This window comes from Drosophila mauritiana, chromosome 3R, assembly GCF_004382145.1.
Source record: "Drosophila mauritiana strain mau12 chromosome 3R, ASM438214v1, whole genome shotgun sequence".
NCBI classification, from domain to species: domain Eukaryota; kingdom Metazoa; phylum Arthropoda; class Insecta; order Diptera; family Drosophilidae; genus Drosophila; species Drosophila mauritiana.
The window spans coordinates 2,144,458-2,166,198 of record NC_046670.1 but is presented as its reverse complement, the minus strand read 5'-3'; the positions used below and the strand labels follow the sequence as shown (position 1 = coordinate 2,166,198).

General features: G+C 42.8%; 5 protein-coding genes across 7 annotated transcripts; 3 read left to right on the top strand and 2 right to left on the bottom strand.

Annotated features, from left to right (window-relative positions):
• The first annotated feature begins 360 nt into the window (after positions 1 to 360).
• On the top strand, positions 361 to 3,649 carry LOC117145420. 2 transcript variants are annotated; one of them, XM_033311066.1, is made up of 3 exons: positions 361 to 388; positions 512 to 1,088; positions 1,319 to 3,649. In XM_033311066.1, the coding sequence occupies exon 3, from the start codon at positions 3,244 to 3,246 to the stop codon at positions 3,532 to 3,534; it is 291 nt and encodes a 96-aa protein (XP_033166957.1). In that variant the 5' UTR covers positions 361 to 388; positions 512 to 1,088; positions 1,319 to 3,243; the 3' UTR covers positions 3,535 to 3,649. The 2 variants fall into 2 exon arrangements, with proteins under 2 accessions (XP_033166957.1, XP_033166956.1); XM_033311065.1 differs by having other exon boundaries at positions 512 to 3,649.
• A 344-nt stretch (positions 3,650 to 3,993) lies between these two features.
• On the top strand, positions 3,994 to 4,749 carry LOC117144192. Its single transcript, XM_033309240.1, has one exon. It carries the CDS (start codon positions 4,089 to 4,091, stop codon positions 4,488 to 4,490), a length of 402 nt encoding a protein of 133 aa, XP_033165131.1. The 5' UTR covers positions 3,994 to 4,088; the 3' UTR covers positions 4,491 to 4,749.
• An 8,557-nt stretch (positions 4,750 to 13,306) lies between these two features.
• LOC117142938 (nucleolar and coiled-body phosphoprotein 1) lies at positions 13,307 to 16,725 on the top strand. Its single transcript, XM_033307251.1, has 3 exons — positions 13,307 to 14,431; positions 14,792 to 14,911; positions 14,968 to 16,725. Exons 1-3 carry the CDS (start codon positions 13,845 to 13,847, stop codon positions 15,596 to 15,598), a joined length of 1,338 nt encoding a protein of 445 aa, XP_033163142.1. The 5' UTR covers positions 13,307 to 13,844; the 3' UTR covers positions 15,599 to 16,725.
• A 52-nt stretch (positions 16,726 to 16,777) lies between these two features.
• Positions 16,778 to 18,435, bottom strand: LOC117142939 (Bardet-Biedl syndrome 5 protein homolog). 2 transcript variants are annotated; one of them, XM_033307253.1, is made up of 5 exons: positions 18,304 to 18,435; positions 18,097 to 18,245; positions 17,841 to 18,036; positions 17,544 to 17,781; positions 16,778 to 17,467 (listed from the first exon to the last, which is right to left on the bottom strand). In XM_033307253.1, exons 1-5 carry the CDS (start codon positions 18,396 to 18,398, stop codon positions 17,000 to 17,002), a joined length of 1,146 nt encoding a protein of 381 aa, XP_033163144.1. In that variant the 5' UTR covers positions 18,399 to 18,435; the 3' UTR covers positions 16,778 to 16,999. The 2 variants fall into 2 exon arrangements, with proteins under 2 accessions (XP_033163144.1, XP_033163143.1); XM_033307252.1 differs by having other exon boundaries at positions 17,841 to 18,245.
• A 175-nt stretch (positions 18,436 to 18,610) lies between these two features.
• Positions 18,611 to 21,256, bottom strand: LOC117142940 (mannose-1-phosphate guanyltransferase beta). The gene is made up of 4 exons (XM_033307254.1): positions 20,979 to 21,256; positions 20,618 to 20,916; positions 19,811 to 20,345; positions 18,611 to 19,346 (listed from the first exon to the last, which is right to left on the bottom strand). Exons 2-4 carry the CDS (start codon positions 20,789 to 20,791, stop codon positions 18,946 to 18,948), a joined length of 1,110 nt encoding a protein of 369 aa, XP_033163145.1. The 5' UTR covers positions 20,792 to 20,916; positions 20,979 to 21,256; the 3' UTR covers positions 18,611 to 18,945.
• Between the last annotated feature and the right edge of the window lie 485 nt (positions 21,257 to 21,741).

Here is a 21,741-nt window from a genome sequence, read left to right as displayed (position 1 = left end):
AGCCCGGCAAATCCGCGGGGGGTCAGCGCGGGGCTCACACATCTGTGATATTTTTCTGCTGCGAGAACCAAAAACACACCGGCGACGACAACGGAAAATGCCGTAATAATTGTTGCAAAAAGCAATTAGACAAACTAATAAAGCCAAATCCGCTCGCAAAGGGTCTCAGGATGAATGCGTATTTGGGAGTGAGACAGCGAGGGCTCTAAGGTGCGACTGCGGACGGGAGAGCAAGCGGGACGCACGAATAGGCGCATTCTCAATGCCGAACCCCCAATGGCGATGGAAAAGCGAGATGGCGATAGTGTGGTGAGCTGCGACGATGTGTTTATGGTGAAGCATTCCAGTTGTCGTCGTTGTTGTTGTTTCATTCGGTTGATAGTACTCGGTAATTTTAAATCATAGTTTAGATACTAAAGCAATACATACATATGTGATAATTTCATTGGATCAATACTCGTACTATTCATATTGCACTTGCAATACTTATATAGTAAATCAATTTTTACAGGGTATGCGATCCTCCGAGAACGTTTGAATGGATCTTCTTTTTCTACCTGGGGCGTTCTGGATTGTGCAACCACGAGACGCAGAATCAGTAAGTGGAGGAGCGGCGCAGAAGTCAATAGAGTGCAAATCCGATTCAAGTTGCGCCCCTAGGCAAAAAAAAACTCTACTTTGGTGCCATCGTAAAGGCGCATTCTACTTACAAACGCATATTATTGTAAAGTTCGTTTCAACAATCCTGTGCCCCTACCCCCTGCACCCGGCTCACCGCCCCATGCCATGAGCCAAAGTTCAACGTAATTGCGTTCAAAAGTGCGTGTACTTGAGAATTTTTTATATTTTTGCTTTATGCCGTGAGTGTTACTCTATTGTTTTCGGCTTTTCGCCGTTGCAAATATGTTTTGAAAGCAAAGTCATGCTGGATCACAATAGCCGGGGAACTACATTCACATAGGTACATACATACATATGTACATATGTATAGGCCCAGACCTTTCTAATGCTCAAAAATTAGTTTTCTGAAGTGGCTGATATTACTTTGTGTGGATAGGCCAAATTGATATGCCTCAGTTGGTAATGAAGTGAGTGGAAAGATATTTTGAAAGAGTTTAGGTTGTGGGGGGCCTAAAATGAAAGAGGGAAAGGTGAATGAAATTAAAAGTATTTCAAAATGCTTCCTTATGTGCAAGATGGCCACAGGCCAAGTTGCACTTCAACAAGTACTTTCCACAAAGACTTTTGGGCTCAATGGAGAAGCATTGGTCGGTTTCAAACTATTAACCACACTCTGTCCTTTATTGCTTAAACTTAGGATATGAAATACTTTGTGGATTGTATCACCACCCATTCCTTAAAGGTTATAAAACGGCCTCAAACTTACTCCAAGACAAAGCTTTCAATTTCTCGATTGGATTACATTGGCACTTCATTCCGTCCAACGTTGTAATGCAAGTCGGTCAGTTTGCTTGACCCGCCTTCCTCTGAATAACCCCTTTGAAACCGCCTCCGCTCCCCAATTACAAGCAATAATAATTTTAATTAAATGCACCGAGACCAAGGCAGTTGACCAAAACAAAGGCAAGCAAACAAAGAGACAGCCCAGCCATGGAAATGAATCCCGAAATGAGTTGCAAACAAATTACGCCGCAGAAATGGGCTCCAGCGGTGACAAATTACAAGGAAACAACCCGGTGGCGATGAGAAATGACTACAGGCGGGCGGAGGAGCGCAGTGGTGAATGCCAGACAGGGACGGAGACAGCCGAGCGGTGTGCGAGCGGGAGGACGACTTACAACCAGTGCTGCCAACTCAGCTCATTTCGTACGGTGTGCAGAGAAGGTAAGCATTGGTTAATCGTATCGGTGATTAGGATCTGAAAATTTGGTTAACGGTTAGGGTTAAGTATTATACTTACTTTGCAATATACATATGCATGTAAATAAATTATGTGAGAGCATTTTCCAAAGGCCATATATGGGGCTTGTGACTTACATGTATCTTCATAATGGATTTCGTTGAATTTGGCCAGTGAATAATGCCATCACTTTCCTGTTACCAAAAACCAGAGGTGATGAATTTTAGCCAACATTTGACCCATGCTGCGACCACGTGGTCATTGTTTTCCCAGCATTATGTTTAGAATACCAGGTTGCATTTAAGTTCGCCAGCTTTTATTGCATAATTGCGTATTGTAAATTGTGAGTTGTGAATGAAAACCAGCTGTCTTCCGAATTCCGCCTAAGGCCTCTTTGCACCTTTTGGCACGCGTAGTTCTGGCCACCTTAGGGCTCCATCCAACTGTTTCACTTCCGGAGCCGCTAAAACTACAGCGAGCCAATGCAGTTCGTACTTGACCTATTGGTCGCCCCCGCTGACTTGGGCCGCATGCCGCGCTTTTCACATTTCCAGTTTCTCCACTTCGGGTTGCTCGGGTTTTACGCTCAGATTTCCATCTGTTTGTATTTTCCTCCCAATTTGCGACCCTTGTCGATGGGCGGTTTGTTGTCCGTTGTCTGTGCCATTTGTGTTATGGGTGTTCTGTCCATTAGCAGCATTTTTGTCGGGTTTTTGTTCAATTAGCAGTGGGCAATTTCATAAATATGTAGTCTTCACATCATAACGAAGAAATACTTCAATAATTACATGCAACCAAATTGTTTTAGTTCTTGGAAATCTAAGTTAAACGACACAATTTTTTATACACCAGGAGGACGACAATTAAGACCAAATATTTCTAATATCGTGTTTTTATATATGTACATAAATATATATATTTGATGAGCATTAATTGCCGACTTAATATAACAATGTCCGTATGTCTGTCCTTTCGTTTATAAGTCGGAACAGGACCGATTGAACCACTATAACACATATATGACTATCAGATACCCGTTACTCAGCTAGTAAAAATGAGAACAAGAAATTCTATAATTTTTCTAAGACATCGATAGATATTGGTGAATAAAATGAGAAAAAATTATATAATCCTTTAAATTGTTGTATTTGAGAGCTTAAGAGTGGTCGTGGTAAAAAGTTTATTGGCTAATCGATAGAAATTTTTAATGGAAGGTGGACTCTTTTGTAAAAAGTCAAAGCGCGCTGAAATTGAACTGAATCATGCCATACTTGATATTTCCTTCACCTTTAATAGGTTTTATCGAAAACTGATTGATATTATTATGTAGAAATGATATATTTTCTAAGCAAGAAATACAGCAACAAAAATAAATCAACAAAATGTCGAACAAAATATACTGGGAGCCGACAAAGGCTTTCCGCCCGGAAAACGAGAGGGAGAAAGTAAATATCTGGCACCGGTCATTCAAACCGACGTACGAGAAGGAGGAGCCCCAAATGGCACTGCTTCTATCCTGGCACTACGGTCGCCAGTGGGTGGAGGAGCGTGATATGCACAAGATGGAGACCAAGGTGAAGATGATGAAGGAGGCCAAATTCATTCCACCCAACTATACCAGTTGGCTTGAGAAGCGGAGGCCCAAAAGGACTAAAGAACAGCTCAGATCTTGATGTTTTATTTGTGTTCATTAAGTTGTCCAGTTATTGAATATAAACTTTTGTAAAAATTGTTTATTAATTAATAGTCACGTTCTGGCTTTCTTTATAAAATTTGTATCTAAATGAGTGAAAATAATAAAAAAATAGTATGTAATGTATAGATTTTAAACATAATAATAATAATAATAGGTAATAAATAAATTTGAAGCTATATCTGAATTGTGCGACATCTGTTGGAGTGAAGGGAAAGCTGCTGATGGGTTTTGGTGTGCTAATGATAAATCTAATCTAAATCTTACAATTTCTTAGAAAGCGGTGTAGTCTTTTAATTGCGCTTAATCTTAGCGCTCCTTGGCTCGTATGGTTATACGTTATTCATTAAAGTTATTCAACTAAGTTGAAATTTGAATGTACAATTGTTTGTATCACCACAACCAACAGTATTGGAATATTTTTGATAACCAAGTAGCTACTGACCCACCCAACAGACACAAAGCCTCAGTCCAGACAGACTCCGTATCAAAGAACACAACACCGACACGACAAGCATACAATTCCACTCGAGAATGATTTCAAAGATCAAGATCTGGAGCCGCTCGCCGATGATTCCGGCCAGGGATCACGGGTCAGCGATCCTTCCGCCGGCAGATCGGCCCGAACCCATTCCGGAGCTGTGCGAGGAAAGGCCGGTGATGGGATGGCTGCTCGGCTGGGAGTACGGGAGGAAGTGGCTGGAGAGGCGCGAGGAGATCCAGAGGCACCGCAACATGGTCAGCAAGTTCGGCAGGATTCCGGCGGACTTCGGCTGGTGGATCAACCAGCGCAGGCCCCTCTATGTGCGTCAACAGCGATTCCGGAGCAAGGCCGGACCTCGTGCCCGGAAACAGATCACGGCCTTCGAGATGGCCAAGCAGAGGCGTGAGGAGCAGAACCGCAAGCTATTGGAGAGCCAGCCCAAAAACCAGTAAAACACACACTCATAATATCCAACCTGCCAATCGAAGGGTAAACTCTGTCAAAATTGCTAAGCCAACTGTAAATGTACGAGTACAACTATGCAATCTCAGTACAAAGAACTCCCTATGATGATGCGCCAATAAACACAGTTAGAATGTTGAATTCTTTTTGGTTTAATGTTACCATTAAACCGTTTGCCATTACTAATATTGTCATTATATGCTGAATAAGTTTGGGTACATCTCAAGTTGATCTAAAAATAAATATAATCAAATATGGGTATGGAAATACATTACATCCTCATATACAATATACATTATAAGTTCGTATCGTGTTTCGGTTCAATTACAGGCAAATAGTGATTTTGACCCCTATAAAAGTACCAAGCTGTTAAAAATAAAAAACAACATTTGATTCCATTGGCGCAATCAACTGCAATACCAAACCGCATTCGTTCTTGGAATCGATTTTCGGCTATGTCAATAGGCCTTTATTGTGTAGTGTTTATTGTTATCCTGTTGTCCTTGCGATTGCAGGACGAAGTCGCGACGGAGGCTCCGTAAAAACAAAAGCGCAGCATCCCAGAAACCTTCGCCTCAGCCATTTCAGCTTTTGATTGGACTTCCCCCGGGGAAATGTCAGCCCCGTAGAACAATGGATCATACATACTAAACGAGAGTCGTCATCATCGTCATTATCGTCATCATCTCCGTCGCTAAAGTTTTCCGTAATCGTCATCAGGGGACGGGTAAGTGAACAATTGGCCTTGCCCGACTCAAAGCCCGTGGATTTTTTTGTATGCAGTTGTACATACTCTTTATTTGCATTTCCGGCTCATTGCGCCTAATTGCGCGGAAATCTGGCTTTGGAGATCAGCTTTATTGTGTGTTCTTGCTGGCTTTTTAGTCAAATCCTTTGTTTCCCTTTTGGCGCGAAAAATGCGAAAATAAACGTATTGCTAAGGGGCGTTTTCGCTTGCCCACAGCGAATTGCGCATTTAAGCTCGTCTTTTTTTAACTTACCGTCCATTATTTCGGTTTTAAGGGCTTTTGTTTGCTAAGCAAACTTTATTGTACACTTTGCGATCAATGAAAAGTGTCAGTGTTGATTTTAGTTATATTTATTTTCTTACGCCTAAAAACACCTTAACCCTTTAAGCTGTCTAGGAAACGGGGTCGCATTTTCTTAAAATCGATACAAGTTATCGATAGTCAATTGCAACCTGAGAATAGTTTGATCTCGATCGGAGTAAACCGAGCGAGCACAAGTCGATCTAGGCTAGATTTTGAGATCGAAAATCGAGATCGTTGAGAACGGTTTATTTACATATTTATCGATGCGAAGTTATTGAAGAACGCGATACTGTACTTGTATCGATACATCAATTGCTTTCATTTACTATACTGTCGATGAATTTCTCCAGTAACTTTCTAGTGAAATGAATAAAATTTAATAATCCAATTATTCGGTTACTTATGGATTGCTCTCTGTTTAATAACCATATATTTTCTCCGTTTATTATACCCAATTAATTTTGCGCGAGTTTCCCCTTCATTCCCGCATCGATTCGACATTCGCCTCGTGTGTTTTCAACAACATTCTAGTTTCGAATAATTATTGTTCATTTATGCCACGGAGAACATTTCTCCATATTTTCAAGCAGAAAGAACCGAGGAAAATGCTTCATACTGTGCTGCAGTTTTCTGCGCATAAATTAATGGAACAGAATAATGTTCATGATGATGGTTTCATACGGAGCGGAATGAAGCTAGCTGAAAGAAAGGGCTGGGAAATGTATGGTACAACATTAAGTAAGTGGCATGACTTGGAATGGGAAAAATATAATGGAAATCATGTGCAAATGGGCAAGAGCAAAAGTTCTTTGGCTAATCAAGTGAGTTGTGTGTTTTCCACGCCAACAGTCGAGATTGGTCTTTTTCTAGCTGCAAATAAATAAATACCTTTTAAAACTCAAGACTATTAAAAAGTGTCTACTGGTAACAAACCGTATGCTGCAAACGAACTGACATCAAATTTTACATGATTAGTGTCGTTTTTGTTATTTGACATAGAGACAACATGTCGCATTAAAACGTAGCACCAATTTCGATAAGGATGAACTTCACTTCATAATAGGATTATAATCGACGTGACATAACTGACTATCTTCTGGCTGAGAAATAGAAATGCAATAAAGTTTTACTCTAATTTTGCAGGGAGATGGCAAACGAAATAACAATTGGATTTGCGGTCGAATGGCCAATGGGAAACCGCAAAAACTAATTACAACGCCAAAACAGCCACGGATAAAAACAAAATGGCCGTCGGCTGAAGCGGAAATGAGCTTTGCCCGCGTGAGTGTGTGTGTGTGTGTGTGTGTGACCACAGAACAGATGCTGATTATGGAGATAATTAATACGGCTAATTAAACAGGCAAATGCAATTCAGAAATTGCACTGGCAGGGTTAAGGGGAGCGGAAAGAGTTGGAACAAGCGAAATTTCAACGGCTCCTGCCACATAAAAGCCAATTAATTATTTTTATGGCTACTCCGGGCCGAGAGCCAACTCCACCAACGGAAGCCACCAGCCGACGACTTGGCCCTCTCGTTTTCCCTGCGCCCGGCATAATAAAAAATTATGGCCTGCGATTTGGCTCACTCGAAACGAAGCGAAAGCAACCGAAAAACCGAATACTCTGTGCGCCACTGACCAGGCCAAGAAACCCACCCCCTCCCTTCTACTTCTCGTTCCTCCCAGCCACGCCCCGCGTCGCAGTGCACAGTAAATCCTCGAAAAAAGGAAGGTCCTGCTCCCATGCAAGGGCCAAAAAGATGGCGCCGTGCTGCGTACAAAATTGATCAGTGGAGTCCCCGCCGTTTGAACTATGACGCGATATGTCATCATATTTCCTCGTTGCAGTTGAAGGGACGAAAGGGGAGTGGTCGGGCAGGGGGCGCGGGGAGCGGAGGGGTGGTGGCAAGCTGGTGCTCCTTGTTTGCCATGCATATTTCTCACTTTGTCAAACCTTTTGTGCACTGCGCAAGGCCGCAACGCAATTGCATTGCAACACTGAGAGAAAAGTGTGTAAGACAAGTTGGCAAACAGAATCCTTTCGATACAAATTGTTTTTAATTTATCTGGTTACTTATACTTGATTGCTCTGATCTTCAAAGTACAAGGTTTGGAAAGTAAGCCTACTACAAACCTATTACAAAAACTGGTATTGGAACTAACTAATATCTCTCTGTGCACAAACCCCTTCCTCGTCCTGCCTTTGCCCTCTTCTATTGGCCATCTCGTATTTAACAGTTGAGTTGGACGGCATTTATTGCCTGGGCTACCGCAAAATCAATTTCGACCCCAACTTTATTTAGCCTTTGTTTTGGACTTTCCGGAGGCGCCCCAACCCGCGATTGCGACTCGTTCAGGGCCAGTCCCACAATCCCACAGCTGTGCTGCTGCCCATTTCTCCGCTCATTTTATTGGCCAAGGCAGGAGCCCAAGTAATGGCCGCCGCCCCTCTGCCGCTCCTCCTTGCCCCTCGCATTTCATGCCGTTCGGCCGGTCTTGTTTTTGGACCAGACTCCCCTTGAAATTTCCGTTTTGGCTCCGTGTTTGTGGACTTGCCAGTGGCATCCTCGACTGAGTATCGGTTTAGATTACTTCTGTGGTGTATAGGTAAGTTAGGTTTCGAAGTGCTTATGCCCCTTTCCCATAAGTTTTTCCTTGCCTTCTGTTATTCAAGAAAAATTCGCTTTCAGGAATTATATATTTAAACTGAATTAGAACCATTTAGAGCTAACAAGAACGAAACTATCATTTATTTTCTATTATATACTATTCCTATGAATAACACCGACATATTCCTATGCCTGCTATATGATACAGACGTCCGATTTCGATCAGTTCAAATATTGTCGTAAGACTAATGTATATCCATTTAGAACGCTTTTGACCAAGAACAACGAATCTAAATTTCTTAATTTTTTTCCTATATATATTCCATATATAATATGGAATAGTTATATAATAACTGGAATAGAAAGAAGACTTTTGGGACGTAATCATTCGGGTTGCTTAGATAGACATTGCAATATCGACTTGGCCGATGATTCCGATCAAGAATATATATACTTTTTATAAGCAATATTCTGACTAAAATCAATATACCCGCTGCAAAGATATAAGTATAGCCACCTGTCGATTTGAATTGAGATTATCTCATATATTATATTTATTGGATACAAGTTGTTTTTCGTTGAATTACCCTTTCCGACTCATAATTTGATAATCCTGTGTATATAATGTAATGTATATAATATCTAAGATTCAATCTAAACACTTACATGAGATGGCGAACTATTTAGGATCTACATATGTATGTTCAATAATATCTGTGCATGTTTTTTTATAAAAAACAGGATCGAGAAGTGCCTCCATTTTCATTTGTTGTCCATTGGGACGTTACAAATTCTCGACTGCCCAAGCCAGTTCATTAAAAACTTCATTACCCAAAGCGTCTAGCTCGGCAAATCAATTTTGATTTACTCCAAGCACCAACATATATCAATGCGATCGCCCCCATAGCGGCTTTCCCCTGGATTCCCCATTTCTCCCTCCTCCACCCCCTCACCGGGAAAAGCGCTCGAGTGGAGAATCCCCTTTGGGGGCTGATGCCGGAGCTGGAAGGCGAAACGTTCCATCACCCATCAGCCATCAGCCGGCAGAGTGTTGATGATGGAAAGTGTCCCACTGGGCCGCCACAAAACAACGTCCGTAATGGGAGAGAGGGAATAACAAAAACATCGGGGAGAAGATAGAAAGAAGACCCAGATACAAAGGGCTACGGAGCACTGAGTGCCTCAGAATCGAGTGAGCCGCAACAACAATAAACGCTAATAATGCTTAATCAATGTTACACTTTACAACAATAAAAGGGAGGGAAACAAAAAGCGAAGGGCCACGAAAACATCGAGTTCAACTTCATTTGTTAAATGATTTATGGTCTTTTCATTACCGAAAAACCTCTTCACACCTGTGGAAAATATGTTGAGGCCAAATTAAATGTAATTGAAATGATTTGGAATCGCCAGCAAGAGGCCGGCATGTACATACGTATTTTCCGAGCAGCTAAATCGATTTTCAATTTTTCCCGAGAGACAGCCGGGGAATCGGCAATTGAACAAATTGTTGAAAACAATGCGTGGAATTTGTTGCTTACAAATTTCGATTTTGCTTTACCGCCCGATTCATTTGCGTTGCGCATTTCAATAATCATGTATCTTATCGGATCGCCTCGATTATAAACACCAGCGTGCCGAGATCATAAATTCTCGTCACTGCCGAAATGAGCTTCATTATGGACAGACATTGGATTCCTTCCGTAGATGCGTATGTTGTATAAAATACGATTTTAAGATAGATTCTGCAATACATTGCGCCAAGTGGGAGCTTATATGTATAGTATACTGAAGCGTGAATCCCAAATCCAAAGATTCAAATGTCCCGGCACTTTAAGCACAATATGTTTTTCAAATCTGGTACAAACACTTCTCCAGGACCTTTGATACACGGAAAAATACCAAGAAAGCATTTAGTTTAGCACAGTTTAAACGGTTAGTAGAACAGGAAATATTGGATACCAAATCTCAAGTCAACTAACATAAAAAAACTAAATGGAGTGACAGACATAGTTTTCAGATTGCACGCAGGCGCCACCTATGGTTGGGTATATATTTTGCTCAGAATTCCCTAGGCAAAAATGGTATAGTCTGCAATTAAAAACAGTCTTTTTACAATAAATTCTACCAAGCTCCCCAAGTGACTTCCGATAGTTGAAGGGTCGGAAACAGTCCAAAAAGGGAACTGTTTTTCCATTGGGTAATATCATGGTTTTAGGCCAACAACAAAGAGTTTTTCAGGATATTAATATTAATATTTCGAATTATTAATATTTCATTTCGTAAATTCCAACCCCAATTAGACCCTGATTTAGGAAGGCCATAGTAAAAACCTAATCCAACACCCATCTGGTGGACATGATGATTTAGTACAGGGTCTTCGGATAGGTGTATCTCAAATTTGAAAAATTGTATGTTAAAGGTTGGTGGCTTTCGCCATGCGGCTTATGTACATATATATGTGCATATGTAGTGTGAAATAGCATCGGCTGACTTAAAGATAGAAGGGCTACCCAAACTCCTCGTAACTCCAATTACCAGAACCCAGTGAGCAAGTAATCAAACTGAATGCCGAGTTGAACACAAAGCTTCGGCTGCTGTCGTTGCAATGACTTCCGATCAATCAATTAGTTTCGAAGAAGCCCGACTTGATTGTGTTCCCAACTTTTGTGTCCTTCCACTCGCTCTCCACATGGAACCCCTCTTGGTGGCAGCTGTGCTTCTCCAAGGACGCGGCCTCATCTCCAGAGCTTTCCGTCGTCCTGCCGCAAGTCAATCCACAGGCGCACTTGGAGTCACCGGATTGTGTGTGGTGTTTTTGGGCGGATCCGGTGGTTTTCGCAGTGCGGTTCGATTCTCGAGAAGTGCGCCCAGCACGAGTTAAAATTTAATTTAGTGAAAATAATTTGCTTAGTCGTGCTGCAAAATTGCATAATTGTCAATGGCGGTGGCACGCCACGCCACTCCACTCCACTCTGCCTCTCCCTCTCTCTAATGAGCGGCTTGCAGCGCCATTTTGTGGCACCATCACATCTGCATATTGGAAAATTATAGCTTTGAGCCCCGAGTGCGACGCCTGCCACATCGCGAATCCAGAGCACCGAATGCCGCTCTGCTCCTGGCCTTTGTTTGCTCTAAAAGCCTGGCTGCGGCTGCGCAGAAGCCCAAAAGCGCGTGGTTCGGGCGCATGGTGAGGCGCAATGGGGGGCGATCGTTCTCGACGACGCCGACGACGAGGTGACCTCCAGCCGAGTCATTGCGGCAAGGACCTGACTCAAAGCTGGCAGGCAGCAAACAGCCAGCGCAAATAAGAGGAGGCCTCGGGTTACACAGCCGAAGATCTGAATACCCTCATTCATTTGGTGCACTGGGCGCAGTTCCAGCAGGGTAGCAAAGTACAGGGTACAGGGTACAGGGTACAGGGTACATGCTGTCGAAAATGTCCGACTATTTCGGTCAGTGTAAGCGAACGAAGTAAAAGAATGCTGCATATCGTAAGTATTTCATTGCTGATAAAATCATCCAAAGAAATATACTACCAAAATAGTTATGTTCGTACATTTGTATTTAATTATTAAGACTATTTTATTAATCAGTAAATCACAATCCAGTAAGGGGTAATCAAATTATTTCGCTATCAACCGCCATCACCTCTTCGTTCCCCTTCTGCCTCATAATGAGCTGTAAAACACTGTTCTTGAAATGTTTTTAAGCGAAAGAACGCAGCGAGGAGGAAGTGGGCACCAACGGGCATTTGACATGCCAAAAAACACTTCTGTCACAGCAGCAGTGGCCACTGGAGAGCATCGCATCAGTCCGCAGGAGGTGGCGACCACAGAAGCGTGCCTTCCCCCTGCCCCTTCAACCGCACTGGAAATAATTATTCGGACTTACAAAATTATTAATTCAAGTCAAATATCCTGTAAGCTCAAAAGCAAAAATTAAAATGAGCTTAAAATAGGTCATTCAATTAACAAGTAGTTTCATTAAAAATCCAAGACTTTAAATAATACACGAATTAATGGCATTTGTTCAGCATGGAATAGTTTTTATCAGCTTATAATAACAATTTTTAATTTGTTCGCCTCCTTCGACAGAAAAGTGCAAACTCAGCGCCGCATGCGCCGCGGCCATTACTTTGCTGCTATAAACCCGATACGGCGATGCTCTTATCTTCGATTGCCAACGCAAATGGCGCACAGTAGCAGAAAAGCAATTCGGCTATTTAATTTCAATTTTACTACAGGCTTTAACAGCCGCAGCGATTAAAGCGGCTTTACTTCTCATAAGTTGTGCTAATCAAGTTAGTTCGATGTTTCCTTTCTCTGAGCTTCAGCTATAATATTTAATGATTTTGTTTTCCGTAAAATTATTATTTACTTAGGTTAACGCTCTTCTTGACATACATATGTATGCCTTTCTCCGAGCGGTAGCTTTAATATTTATCTCTTGTACAAAAACAAGGGAATCATTTTAACGAATATTACTTATTTATTTACCTACTCTGACGGACATTAATCTTAATGGTTTTTAGATATAAACAAAACATATGAAATATGATTTTCTAAGTCAACCAGTTTCATGTAATCCCGGGGAGAGCTTTAACACAAACGAAAACATTCCTGGGGTACGCTTACTGATGCGTTTTGGTAGACGTGGTTCGGAATACTTCTATTTGAACCCATTTACTCTGTTAACTACCTTTTTACACTATTACCAACAACAAGAGAATAGATTCAATTGCGCTTTCCAATTATGTTATGCGGAATAACTTTCTCAGAAAACATCTATATTTATTACGGAAAAACGATGCTTGCAGGATTTAAATGCTACTAATAAAAAGTTCACTCTATTGTAATCTTGTTTAAAATAACAAAATGCAAAACTGTGTGATTTCTTTCAAGTGTATTGGAAAAGACAGTCAAATAAAACAGCCGTAATGTAAAAGTTTAACAGACTGCTTTCAGCTGAAAATTTTAATTGCAAGCTTTTCTGCTATTTTTTGAATTAAAATTTAGCGGGCAAAAGCTTTAAAAAAGTAATCGAAAGCACTTATCTGTCGCATAAGATATCGGTACTCGTTTGTTTCGTTATTTTCTTAGCGCCCTCTGGTAACTCTAAAAATACAGGCACGCCTATCGATACCCCGACTGGCACCACGTATCGAAACATCGATTGGCCACAGCTGCTTGTGAATGAAAAAAGCGTAAAATCGAATCGTAAAACAAATTCGCGAAAAAACATTGCCGCCCGTCCTGCAGAATCACAGGTCGGTGGACCTATACACAAGCGGATGAGAGAAGAGGCCAGTAGGCCCAAGCTAACCCGGCCAGGATAAATTCGAGTCGTTCGTCCTTCCCACCGGCACACAATGGAGCTATAGTGTGTCTGTGTGTGCGAGAGTGCGGGCGTTTGTGTGCGTGGTTGTAGTAGTGGGCGAGTGCGTGTAGTAGTAGTACGACGAGTGTTGAGGCGACGGGGAAAACAAAAAGAAATCTAGTTTGTGCTCGAGACTTCGGCTGGAAACCCGGCCGCGAAGAGTGCGTAAATGTAAGGTGCGATCGCTGATGAGCCATCACCTCTTCCCGGTGCTGGAGGCAGTGCATCCAACCGGAGAAGTTGAGGGACTCTAGGCTAGCGGGGCAGTAATACGGCCACATCCCGATTCCGATCCCGATCCCGTAATGCTGCTGGCCGCAGCCGGTCTGCCGGCCTACGACGCCGCTAAGCTGTCCAGCAATGCCGGATCCGGCTCCAGCAACGTGGGCTCCGGCGGAGTGGGTACACCCACGGCGTCCTCGTCGCGTCCTAGTGCCGCTAGTGCCCTGATGAAGACCCTGTCTGTGCGCCTGCATCGAGGCACCGAGTTCATTAAGGACACCGTTCATAAGGCCCTGGTCATGTCCGCTCCTACGCCTGTGGCCCCAGCTACAGCTCCTGCGCCCAAGATCGTGGACCACAGCCTAAAGCGAAAGCTAAGCGGCGCTGGCGGGCTGATGGGCTGCAGCAGCATGGGCAGTATGACCTCATCTATCGCCAGCAGCTCGAGAAGTCATCACTATGCCCTGACCAGCCAGGGGGCCTCCTCACAGGTGATTCCTTTGCCCAGTCAAGTGCCCACAGCTGCCTTTCTGCGCACCTACACGGTGGCTCCCACGGCACTCCATCGATCTGCCGCCGCTCGTAAACGGAATCCCAGCACCGATAGCTTGCTTATGGACCTGTGCCTCTTTAAGCCCATTCGGCCCATGCCCATAACGCCAATAAAAATGTGAGTACTCTCCGATATTCGAAACCGATTCCATTTGAGAAACTCATACTTTGAAGATTTCCAGTAGAAAACTTGATAATAGCTATCCAATTTCGCTACATGATATAATGTTTATAAAATACATGGGTTCTTGGAGACCTTTGGATTGTCTTAGTTGCCATTTGCATGTTTATCCTCTTGATTTATTTGGCTTATCCAACTGGTGTAAGATTCCAGCTGAGATTTGATCTTTTTTGTCATGTCCTAATGCGTTTGTACTTTTAAAATTAATTTTTAAGTTTTAAACTCACATTTGCCATTACGAAATCGAGTCGAATCATATAAAAAACAATTTACTTATATTTGTTGTATCGTTGATAGCCACAAGTTCCGCGGCTTTGAACTGAAGAAACCAAAATTTGTCCCCGCTGCAAATCCAGACAGCGAAGAAGATGAGGACGACGACGATGAAGATGAGGTGGTCCGCAAGCCAAAGCCCAGGTAAGTGTCCAGTTAAACATTCAAGTTTATGTCTAATGACTGCTGTCTTCGCTTAGCAACTTGACATTGCCAACAAATGCGGACTCGGCTTTCGTTCCGATGCCCTATATAGAAACCACCAACACCGCCATTAACGCAACCACCACCACTAACAGCAGGAGCAGATCCCGCTCTCTCAACACACACACCTCAGGCTCTGCCCAGGCCATAACCAAGCCAAAGCGTCGTCGTCGCGCTCCCATGCTCACGGCCAAAAGACGACGCAAGGCGCTGGATACGAAACTAACAACTTCAGCAGACGGAGGAACTGAAGACAAAGCTCCTGCCGTGCGCAAAGCGACGACAGCACGCGGAGGATCCAAGCGCAGTCGTGGAGAATCGATCACGGCTCCTACGCCAGCGGACCCAATCAAATCTCCAGTAGCAATTAAAGCGCCGACCAAGAGCAAATCAACCTCTAGAAGTGAAGCTGCAAAACGTAGTCGTGTAGCTGTTGTGCAGAATGCCACTGTTCTGACAGCGACTTCCACCACTTCAGCAGATTCAATCAGTAAAACCGCAACCAAGCGCAAGGCTGCTAATGAAAAAGTCGCCAAGCGCAGTCGTGGTTCCGCAGCCTTGTCTGTGCGTCCTTCCCCGCCAATGACACGTCAGCGGGCTCGTCAGCAGATCTCCGCCAGCACCTAAGGTCAAGAAAACTTGGATGCTCGCTCATTGGAACGTAAGCCAATATGGCAAAAGCTAGAAAAACAAAACAACAATAGGAAAGAGTCGCGTAAGAGATTCGCTAAGTTCTGAGTCTTTGGGTTCTAGTTACTGTTTATGTGTACGTATTACATCTTTCCTTTGAAGTATGTGGAAATGTAAGATAAGCCAGTAATCAATCATGTAAAGTACACGTAGTGTTCAACTCGTTTCGTATTATTCGGGAGATAAAATGACTACTTGAGTTTCAACAAGCAACTATAATTTGTTTGGGTACACATATTACAGAATTCTGGCTTGGTCTTCAAGACTGATATAACAAAAAGCATCCGCTACGAATAAAATATGATACAAAATGATATATGCAAAAGAAATTTAACCCTCATTAAGCGAAAAGTATTAAATGTATAAAGAAACTAGTTCATTTAAGTCATTCCTGATAATAATGTTTCAACCAAAACTGTTTGTCAACATATGGATATGTTAGTTTTGACCCTTTTCTTTCAATGAATGTACAAACAAAGTTCAACGTTTTCGGTTCGTTTAGTTTATGTGCTTGCCTTTGAGGCAGGTTAGTAAGGATGTATGGAAAGAACAGGATGGACAGGATGAAAAAACGCCACAACTACAATTATTTTTCCTACTTTAGTTAAGTTTGTTACAATTTATGTATGGCGCAGATACAACGTAATCAATTCACACATACAAGTATAAAAACATACATGTAATTCTAACTTTATCTAAGCATACGACTTATCTTTAAGAACAGCAATGACATAAAAATATAGAAAACTTTATATATAAAACATGCCGGTCAAATCAACTGTGTGTTGTGATATGAACTAATTTATAAATCCAAGCAAAAGACGAGCAAAAGCTCCTTAAATGTATCGGCTTGACTCAGACAACACCGAAAAACTCAACCCAATTAAGCCCTTTATATCCTTAAGAAGTAGAAGTTGGAAAATCTAAATTTGCGGAACTCCAAAATGTTTAGAAATGCGCCCTAAGCTAAGGACAATTTCGAGCGATTCCAAACGAAAGCAAAATTACTTAAACACACAGCGAGTTGTATGCGTCAATAAAAATTACGAGTAACTACAAATTAATTTAATTGGTAATTTATTGTTTAAAGGATGTTATGGAACTGAGCCATCCGCTAACATACGTATATGTAAATCCTCGATTTTCCAAGCTATAAATCCTTAAGTCCATCCAAAAATTTATTCGCTTACATGGACTGTAAAATATTTTGATTTGTTCTTACTGAATTACCATCGCAATGGAAGCAAATGGAAACGAACCCCAGTCCAATTCGTTTGATTCACAATTTCATATTTTATTTCAATGACTATGACTACTACTTTCTCGGGTATAACGTATTCATTCCATCGTTTCCATTTTGGTGGGCATAACATTCCACAGGTCTTGCAATTTGTAGCCATCCCTAATGGGCTCCATGGCAAAGCCCAGTTCCTTGCAGTAAACCGGAGCTCTCTCGCCCTGACTGGGCACCTTGCCCAAACAGCCCTCGGCGAGATAGCTGTTGAGCTTGGTGTTGATCTCCCGCTCCTGCCGCTCGTCCAGCTCCTCGAAGTTGTCCACCTTGAACTGGGAGGCCTGCGCAGCTTCCTCGGCGGCCGCCTCCAATCGCCGCCGGGCGTCATTCGCATTGTATTGGATGCCAAAGTTGGGCTGCTCGCCATAAATGGTGTGCAGCGAGCTGAGCTCCTTGAACAACTCGTTTAGCCGCTCGGCGGGATCGACGCGGAATCCGAGTACATATCCTCCTCCCGTTTCCGCTGTTTGGATTACCAAAGCAGGTCCGTACTTGGACTCCCGAACGCGGAGCTGTAATGACAATTTGCCTGTGAGTTTATAATGGAATGGTCGAAAATAGTATCCTTTTGCGGTCTATATAGATTACGCTCTCAATCTGTAGATATGGCAAACTGATGTTGAAGGTCTCGTTGGCATCTGCAAACCACACCAGTCGAATATTGGTTACCACGAAGCTGCCCAGGTTGCCCTGGTCGCTGGACAAATTCCACACGCCCTGCACATGGCTGAAGACCTGCTCATCTGGTAGGATAACCAGTTGACCCGCTTGGACGATGGCTCCGCGCAGTTTCAGGTCGCGGTAGAGATAAGTACGCTGATACAGGCTGAGTAAAACATCAATTTTAGGCCCATTTATGTATTAAACTGATCTGGATTTCCTCACTGATATACGTCGAACACGCTGGCGAAGATCGGCTGATCGCGACGCGACGTTTCTCCAGATACGTCGGTAAAAAGGAACTCAAAGCGAGTCTCGTTGCTTACCGCCAGGATGTAGAGGGCCTGGCTGGCTATCCTTGCTTTGGAGTGCATATGAACTACCCGAGTGTTGGTGTTGCCAATCCGAGCATAGCCAATGGCTTCTTGGGAAAATTCGATTTCTAGTTCATTGGATGGTAAGCAGAACTGCAAGCACTTACACAGATTGTACTTCTTGTGGACCAGCGAGTGCCATATAATCCGCAAATTGGTTACCATCAGGCGACCCGTGTCCCCCGGATTTCCTTTGCTGTCTTCGATGTGGTAAATGTAGTCGAGCACTCGCTCTCCGCTCCGCAGATTCTTGTGCCTGAAACGAATCTATCCAATTGAGGGTCCAGTAACCAATGGGATATGTGTCTGCTTACAGTTGGGGCACATCAAATTTGACCTCCTTGTCCTCCCAGAGCAACTGCAGCAACGGTTGTTGGTTTCCTTCGATCGGAGCTAGCGACTTTAACATTTTTTCCGAGACAACTAACGTCTTTGTTGGGGTATTAATCCACTGGTAAAACGGTTGCTAGGCAACCTGTGTAGTCCAGGAACCAATGCCTAAACCAACTACCATGAAATACACGAAAACTACCAAGCTTCATTTCAATTTTACATCCTACCATAGGAAGAGACCAATCAACCTTTAACTTTATTTTCCGTTTTTAATAAAAGCCCAATCTCTTAATTTTTTAAATACGTATGTATTATATTTGACTAACGTACAGAATTTTAGGAGTATAACTAATGCTTCGCTTATCAAAGTACAAAAACGTTCAACTAACGCGTTTATGCTTAAACCATAAGTCAGATTTTCCCCCTTCGCCAGGGAAGGAGAAAGAGCTGGAGTTTATAAATAGTTAGCAACGCTAACTGCTGGAAATGTTCTTTTTTTCATAGTGTCAATATAGCAAATCGTAGGTGAGAGCAGTTAAGCAAAAGGCACCTTATAGAATACCGAAACGGCGGAACTGAACAAAAATAGATTGTATTTACACTTTCTGATTTGGGCCACCGCCTCACATTATGATCTGCGGTTCTGGGACACTGGCCGCAATGCTTTTATGGGGCAAGACCTGGCCTCCGTTAATGTAGAGCTCATCCTTCACGATTACATCCTCGCCTAGCACGGTGATGCCTTCGATGCGAACCCAACGGCCAACCGTGGAACGCCAACCGACGATGCAGGAGTCCAGCCATGAGTGTGAGCGAACGATGGCGCCTTTGAGGATGGTCGAGCGCTTAATGCACACGCCATCCTCGATGACCACGTCCGGTCCAATGGTTACATTAGGGCCGATGCGACAACCCTCGCCGATCTTGGCCGTGGGATCCACCAACACGTTGCCCACCACCCCAGGCCCTGTGTACAGCTTGGGGGATTGCTTCTGGCGCAGCGAGCTTAGATAGAGACACATGCCTGAAAGGGAATAGAATGGTGCCATAAGTTAAGCGATAAAGTCGGAGTGTTCCAGCCCATTCAATGGCCTTCACTTTAAACGTTCCATAGTGACCAAAACACATTTAAGAAACAGACTAGTGTCTGTCAAATGCGTCTAGCCAAATGTTTTATCGTCGCAGTACATGTATTCATAAGTCGTGAATCGCATCCGCATGAACGCAACAAACTATTTACTCTTCTACTCGGTTTCTCCCATCTCCCACTCACTATCAGCCTAATGAGCCTCACTTCATTTAAACAGAAATCGCTCTATCAAACATTAGCTATAGTTCCAGGAAACTCAATAATAGATAAAGCCAAAAGCCGGGTGGGTAAAAAGGCACAGCACAATTAACAACGACATCCACATTTGCTTTCAAAGCGATAAGACCAATTAGGCAATCAAGATTGAGCGAGCAAGCGAGTGATTCAGTCTGTCGTACCGGTTAGGAAGTCTTTTGGCTGTCCGATGTCCATCCAGAATCCAGTTAAGTCCATTGCGTACAACTCCTGTTGCTCCGCCATTGCAGGGAACACCTCCTTCTCTATTGATGTGGGCTTAACTTCGATTCGGTCAAGGACGGAGGGATTGAAGATGTAAATGCCGGCATTGATCTTATTGCTAACGAACTCTTGTGGCTTTTCAATAAAATTCTTTATGCAGCCGTTCTCATCGTACAGCACAACTCCGTATTTTGATGGTTCTTCGACCTTTGTGACCACAATTGTGCCTTCTTTTCCGTGATTACGATGGAATTGCACTAGTTGCTTAAATGGAAAATCGCAGATAACGTCCGAATTGAGCACGAAAAATGGCTCTGAGCTGGCTGCTAAAATCGTTTTCGCTAGGGCCAGAGGTCCAGCTGTTCCCAAGGGTTCCGTCTCGTGGGAGAAGATCAATTCCACACCCAGTTTCTTGGCTTCGACTTTAAGCTCCTTTTCCATTTGCTCGGCTCGATAGCTGACGGCTAAAATAACCTGCAAGGAGGAAGTATGCATTATTTTGGGAATATATAACATACAACCCAAAAGAGTACACTCTTTTAGTGGAAGTTGAGTTGTTTCTTAGCGTGTTATGTAACCGTCTTCCATAAATTTGGACAAAGCAAACAATATGTAACAAGATCAACTGTTTTCTAAACATCCAAAGGTATTAAAAGAACATTGTTTTTATGTATGATATGCCATATTTCCATTCTCCTAAGCAATGGGGCAGTTTTTGGCATCATTAGTCTAAGAACTGGATATACCTGACGACATCCCGCATCGACGAGTGCCTCCAGTTGGTGGAGAAGAATAGGCTTATTGGCGAACTCCACCAGTGGCTTGGGCGTGCTGAGGGTCAGGGGTCGCAGCCGGGTCCCATAACCACCGACCAGAATCAACGCCCTCGTCCCGTTTCCCACAGCTGAATTTCCACACATCACTTTTCCGATTCCGCCCCGTTTCGTTCCCCGGTTTCTATCGTCCGTAAGCGAGCGACACGTCACACCTCAAAGTTCTCGAGACTTTCTCCGTACAGCGAGATTCCGTTTCAGCGGTCCAACAACTGCAATCGACGAAGGCGAGTGAGTAACTCTGTTGGTTGTGTTTAGTTTATAGTTTACTCACCTTGTTGCGCTATCTATTTCCTTGTTGTTGTTTTTGGGATTGTCTTTTTTCGTGATAAGAACCTTTGTGCCTCTGGTTGGATGCACTTGCCTGTCCCAAAACTCCAATAAGAGTTTCTGAGAGTTGTAGATGGACGTTTTCAAGGCTTCGGAATATCGATCTTGTCATTGAACATTTAATATGGTCTTTGTGTATTTTATTATCATTTGTTTTATAAGTAAACTCGCCGCACAGAAAAGTAAATAAAAACCGAGCTGGCCAAGTTGTTATTACACTATCGGAAGATGGCGATGAATACGCTTCGTCCCACTCGCAGTAGCGCTGATAGCCGGATTCCACCGAACATTTTACGCAAATATTATTAAGCTTGATTAAATATTTTTTAATAACAAAAATGGTTAAAGAGCATTCATTTCTTGTTAAACTGTAGAATCTTTAAAAATTCTTCTAATATAATCTAATCTGTATGAATAACACAATCAGGTATGCTCTGGTAATCGTAATTTTTTTCCCATTGCGATTTGAACAAAATCTTTCGATTTCGTTTTTAGGTGCTTCGGTTTTCGCGAAATTTTTGCTATCGGAATGTAAACAGATGTTTGAGCTGTGTTCTAGACAATAGAACGGCCAACTTTTTTACAGTTTTAATTCCCATGTTCGCACTGCAAGTTGACCAGTTATGTCATTAAATTAAATACTATTATTTACGAACAGCACTTTTGCCCCTTCTTTAAAGTAATTAAGTTTTTCTTTTATATTTTGT

What these genes read in the sequence shown, in the direction of transcription:
- LOC117142940 (XM_033307254.1), bottom strand. Translation starts at nt 20,791, where the DNA reads ATGTGTGGAAATTCAGCTGTGGGAAACGGGACGAGGGCGTTGATTCTG. An exon ending in TCGATGCGGGATGTCGTCAG is followed by an intron (nt 20,346 to 20,617) that starts GTATATCCAGTT and finishes TCCTCCTTGCAG; the next exon opens with GTTATTTTAGCCGTCAGCTA. An exon ending in GCCAAAAGACTTCCTAACCG is followed by an intron (nt 19,347 to 19,810) that starts GTACGACAGACT and finishes ATTCCCTTTCAG; the next exon opens with GCATGTGTCTCTATCTAAGC.
- LOC117144192 (XM_033309240.1), top strand. Translation starts at nt 4,089, where the DNA reads ATGATTTCAAAGATCAAGATCTGGAGCCGCTCGCCGATGATTCCGGCC.
- LOC117142938 (XM_033307251.1), top strand. Translation starts at nt 13,845, where the DNA reads ATGCTGCTGGCCGCAGCCGGTCTGCCGGCCTACGACGCCGCTAAGCTG. An exon ending in CCCATAACGCCAATAAAAAT is followed by an intron (nt 14,432 to 14,791) that starts GTGAGTACTCTC and finishes TATCGTTGATAG; the next exon opens with CCACAAGTTCCGCGGCTTTG. An exon ending in GTCCGCAAGCCAAAGCCCAG is followed by an intron (nt 14,912 to 14,967) that starts GTAAGTGTCCAG and finishes GTCTTCGCTTAG; the next exon opens with CAACTTGACATTGCCAACAA.
- LOC117145420 (XM_033311066.1), top strand. Translation starts at nt 3,244, where the DNA reads ATGTCGAACAAAATATACTGGGAGCCGACAAAGGCTTTCCGCCCGGAA.
- LOC117142939 (XM_033307252.1), bottom strand. Translation starts at nt 18,398, where the DNA reads ATGTTAAAGTCGCTAGCTCCGATCGAAGGAAACCAACAACCGTTGCTG. An exon ending in AAATTTGATGTGCCCCAACT is followed by an intron (nt 18,246 to 18,303) that starts GTAAGCAGACAC and finishes GATTCGTTTCAG; the next exon opens with GCACAAGAATCTGCGGAGCG. An exon ending in AGCGTGTTCGACGTATATCA is followed by an intron (nt 17,782 to 17,840) that starts GTGAGGAAATCC and finishes TGTTTTACTCAG; the next exon opens with CCTGTATCAGCGTACTTATC.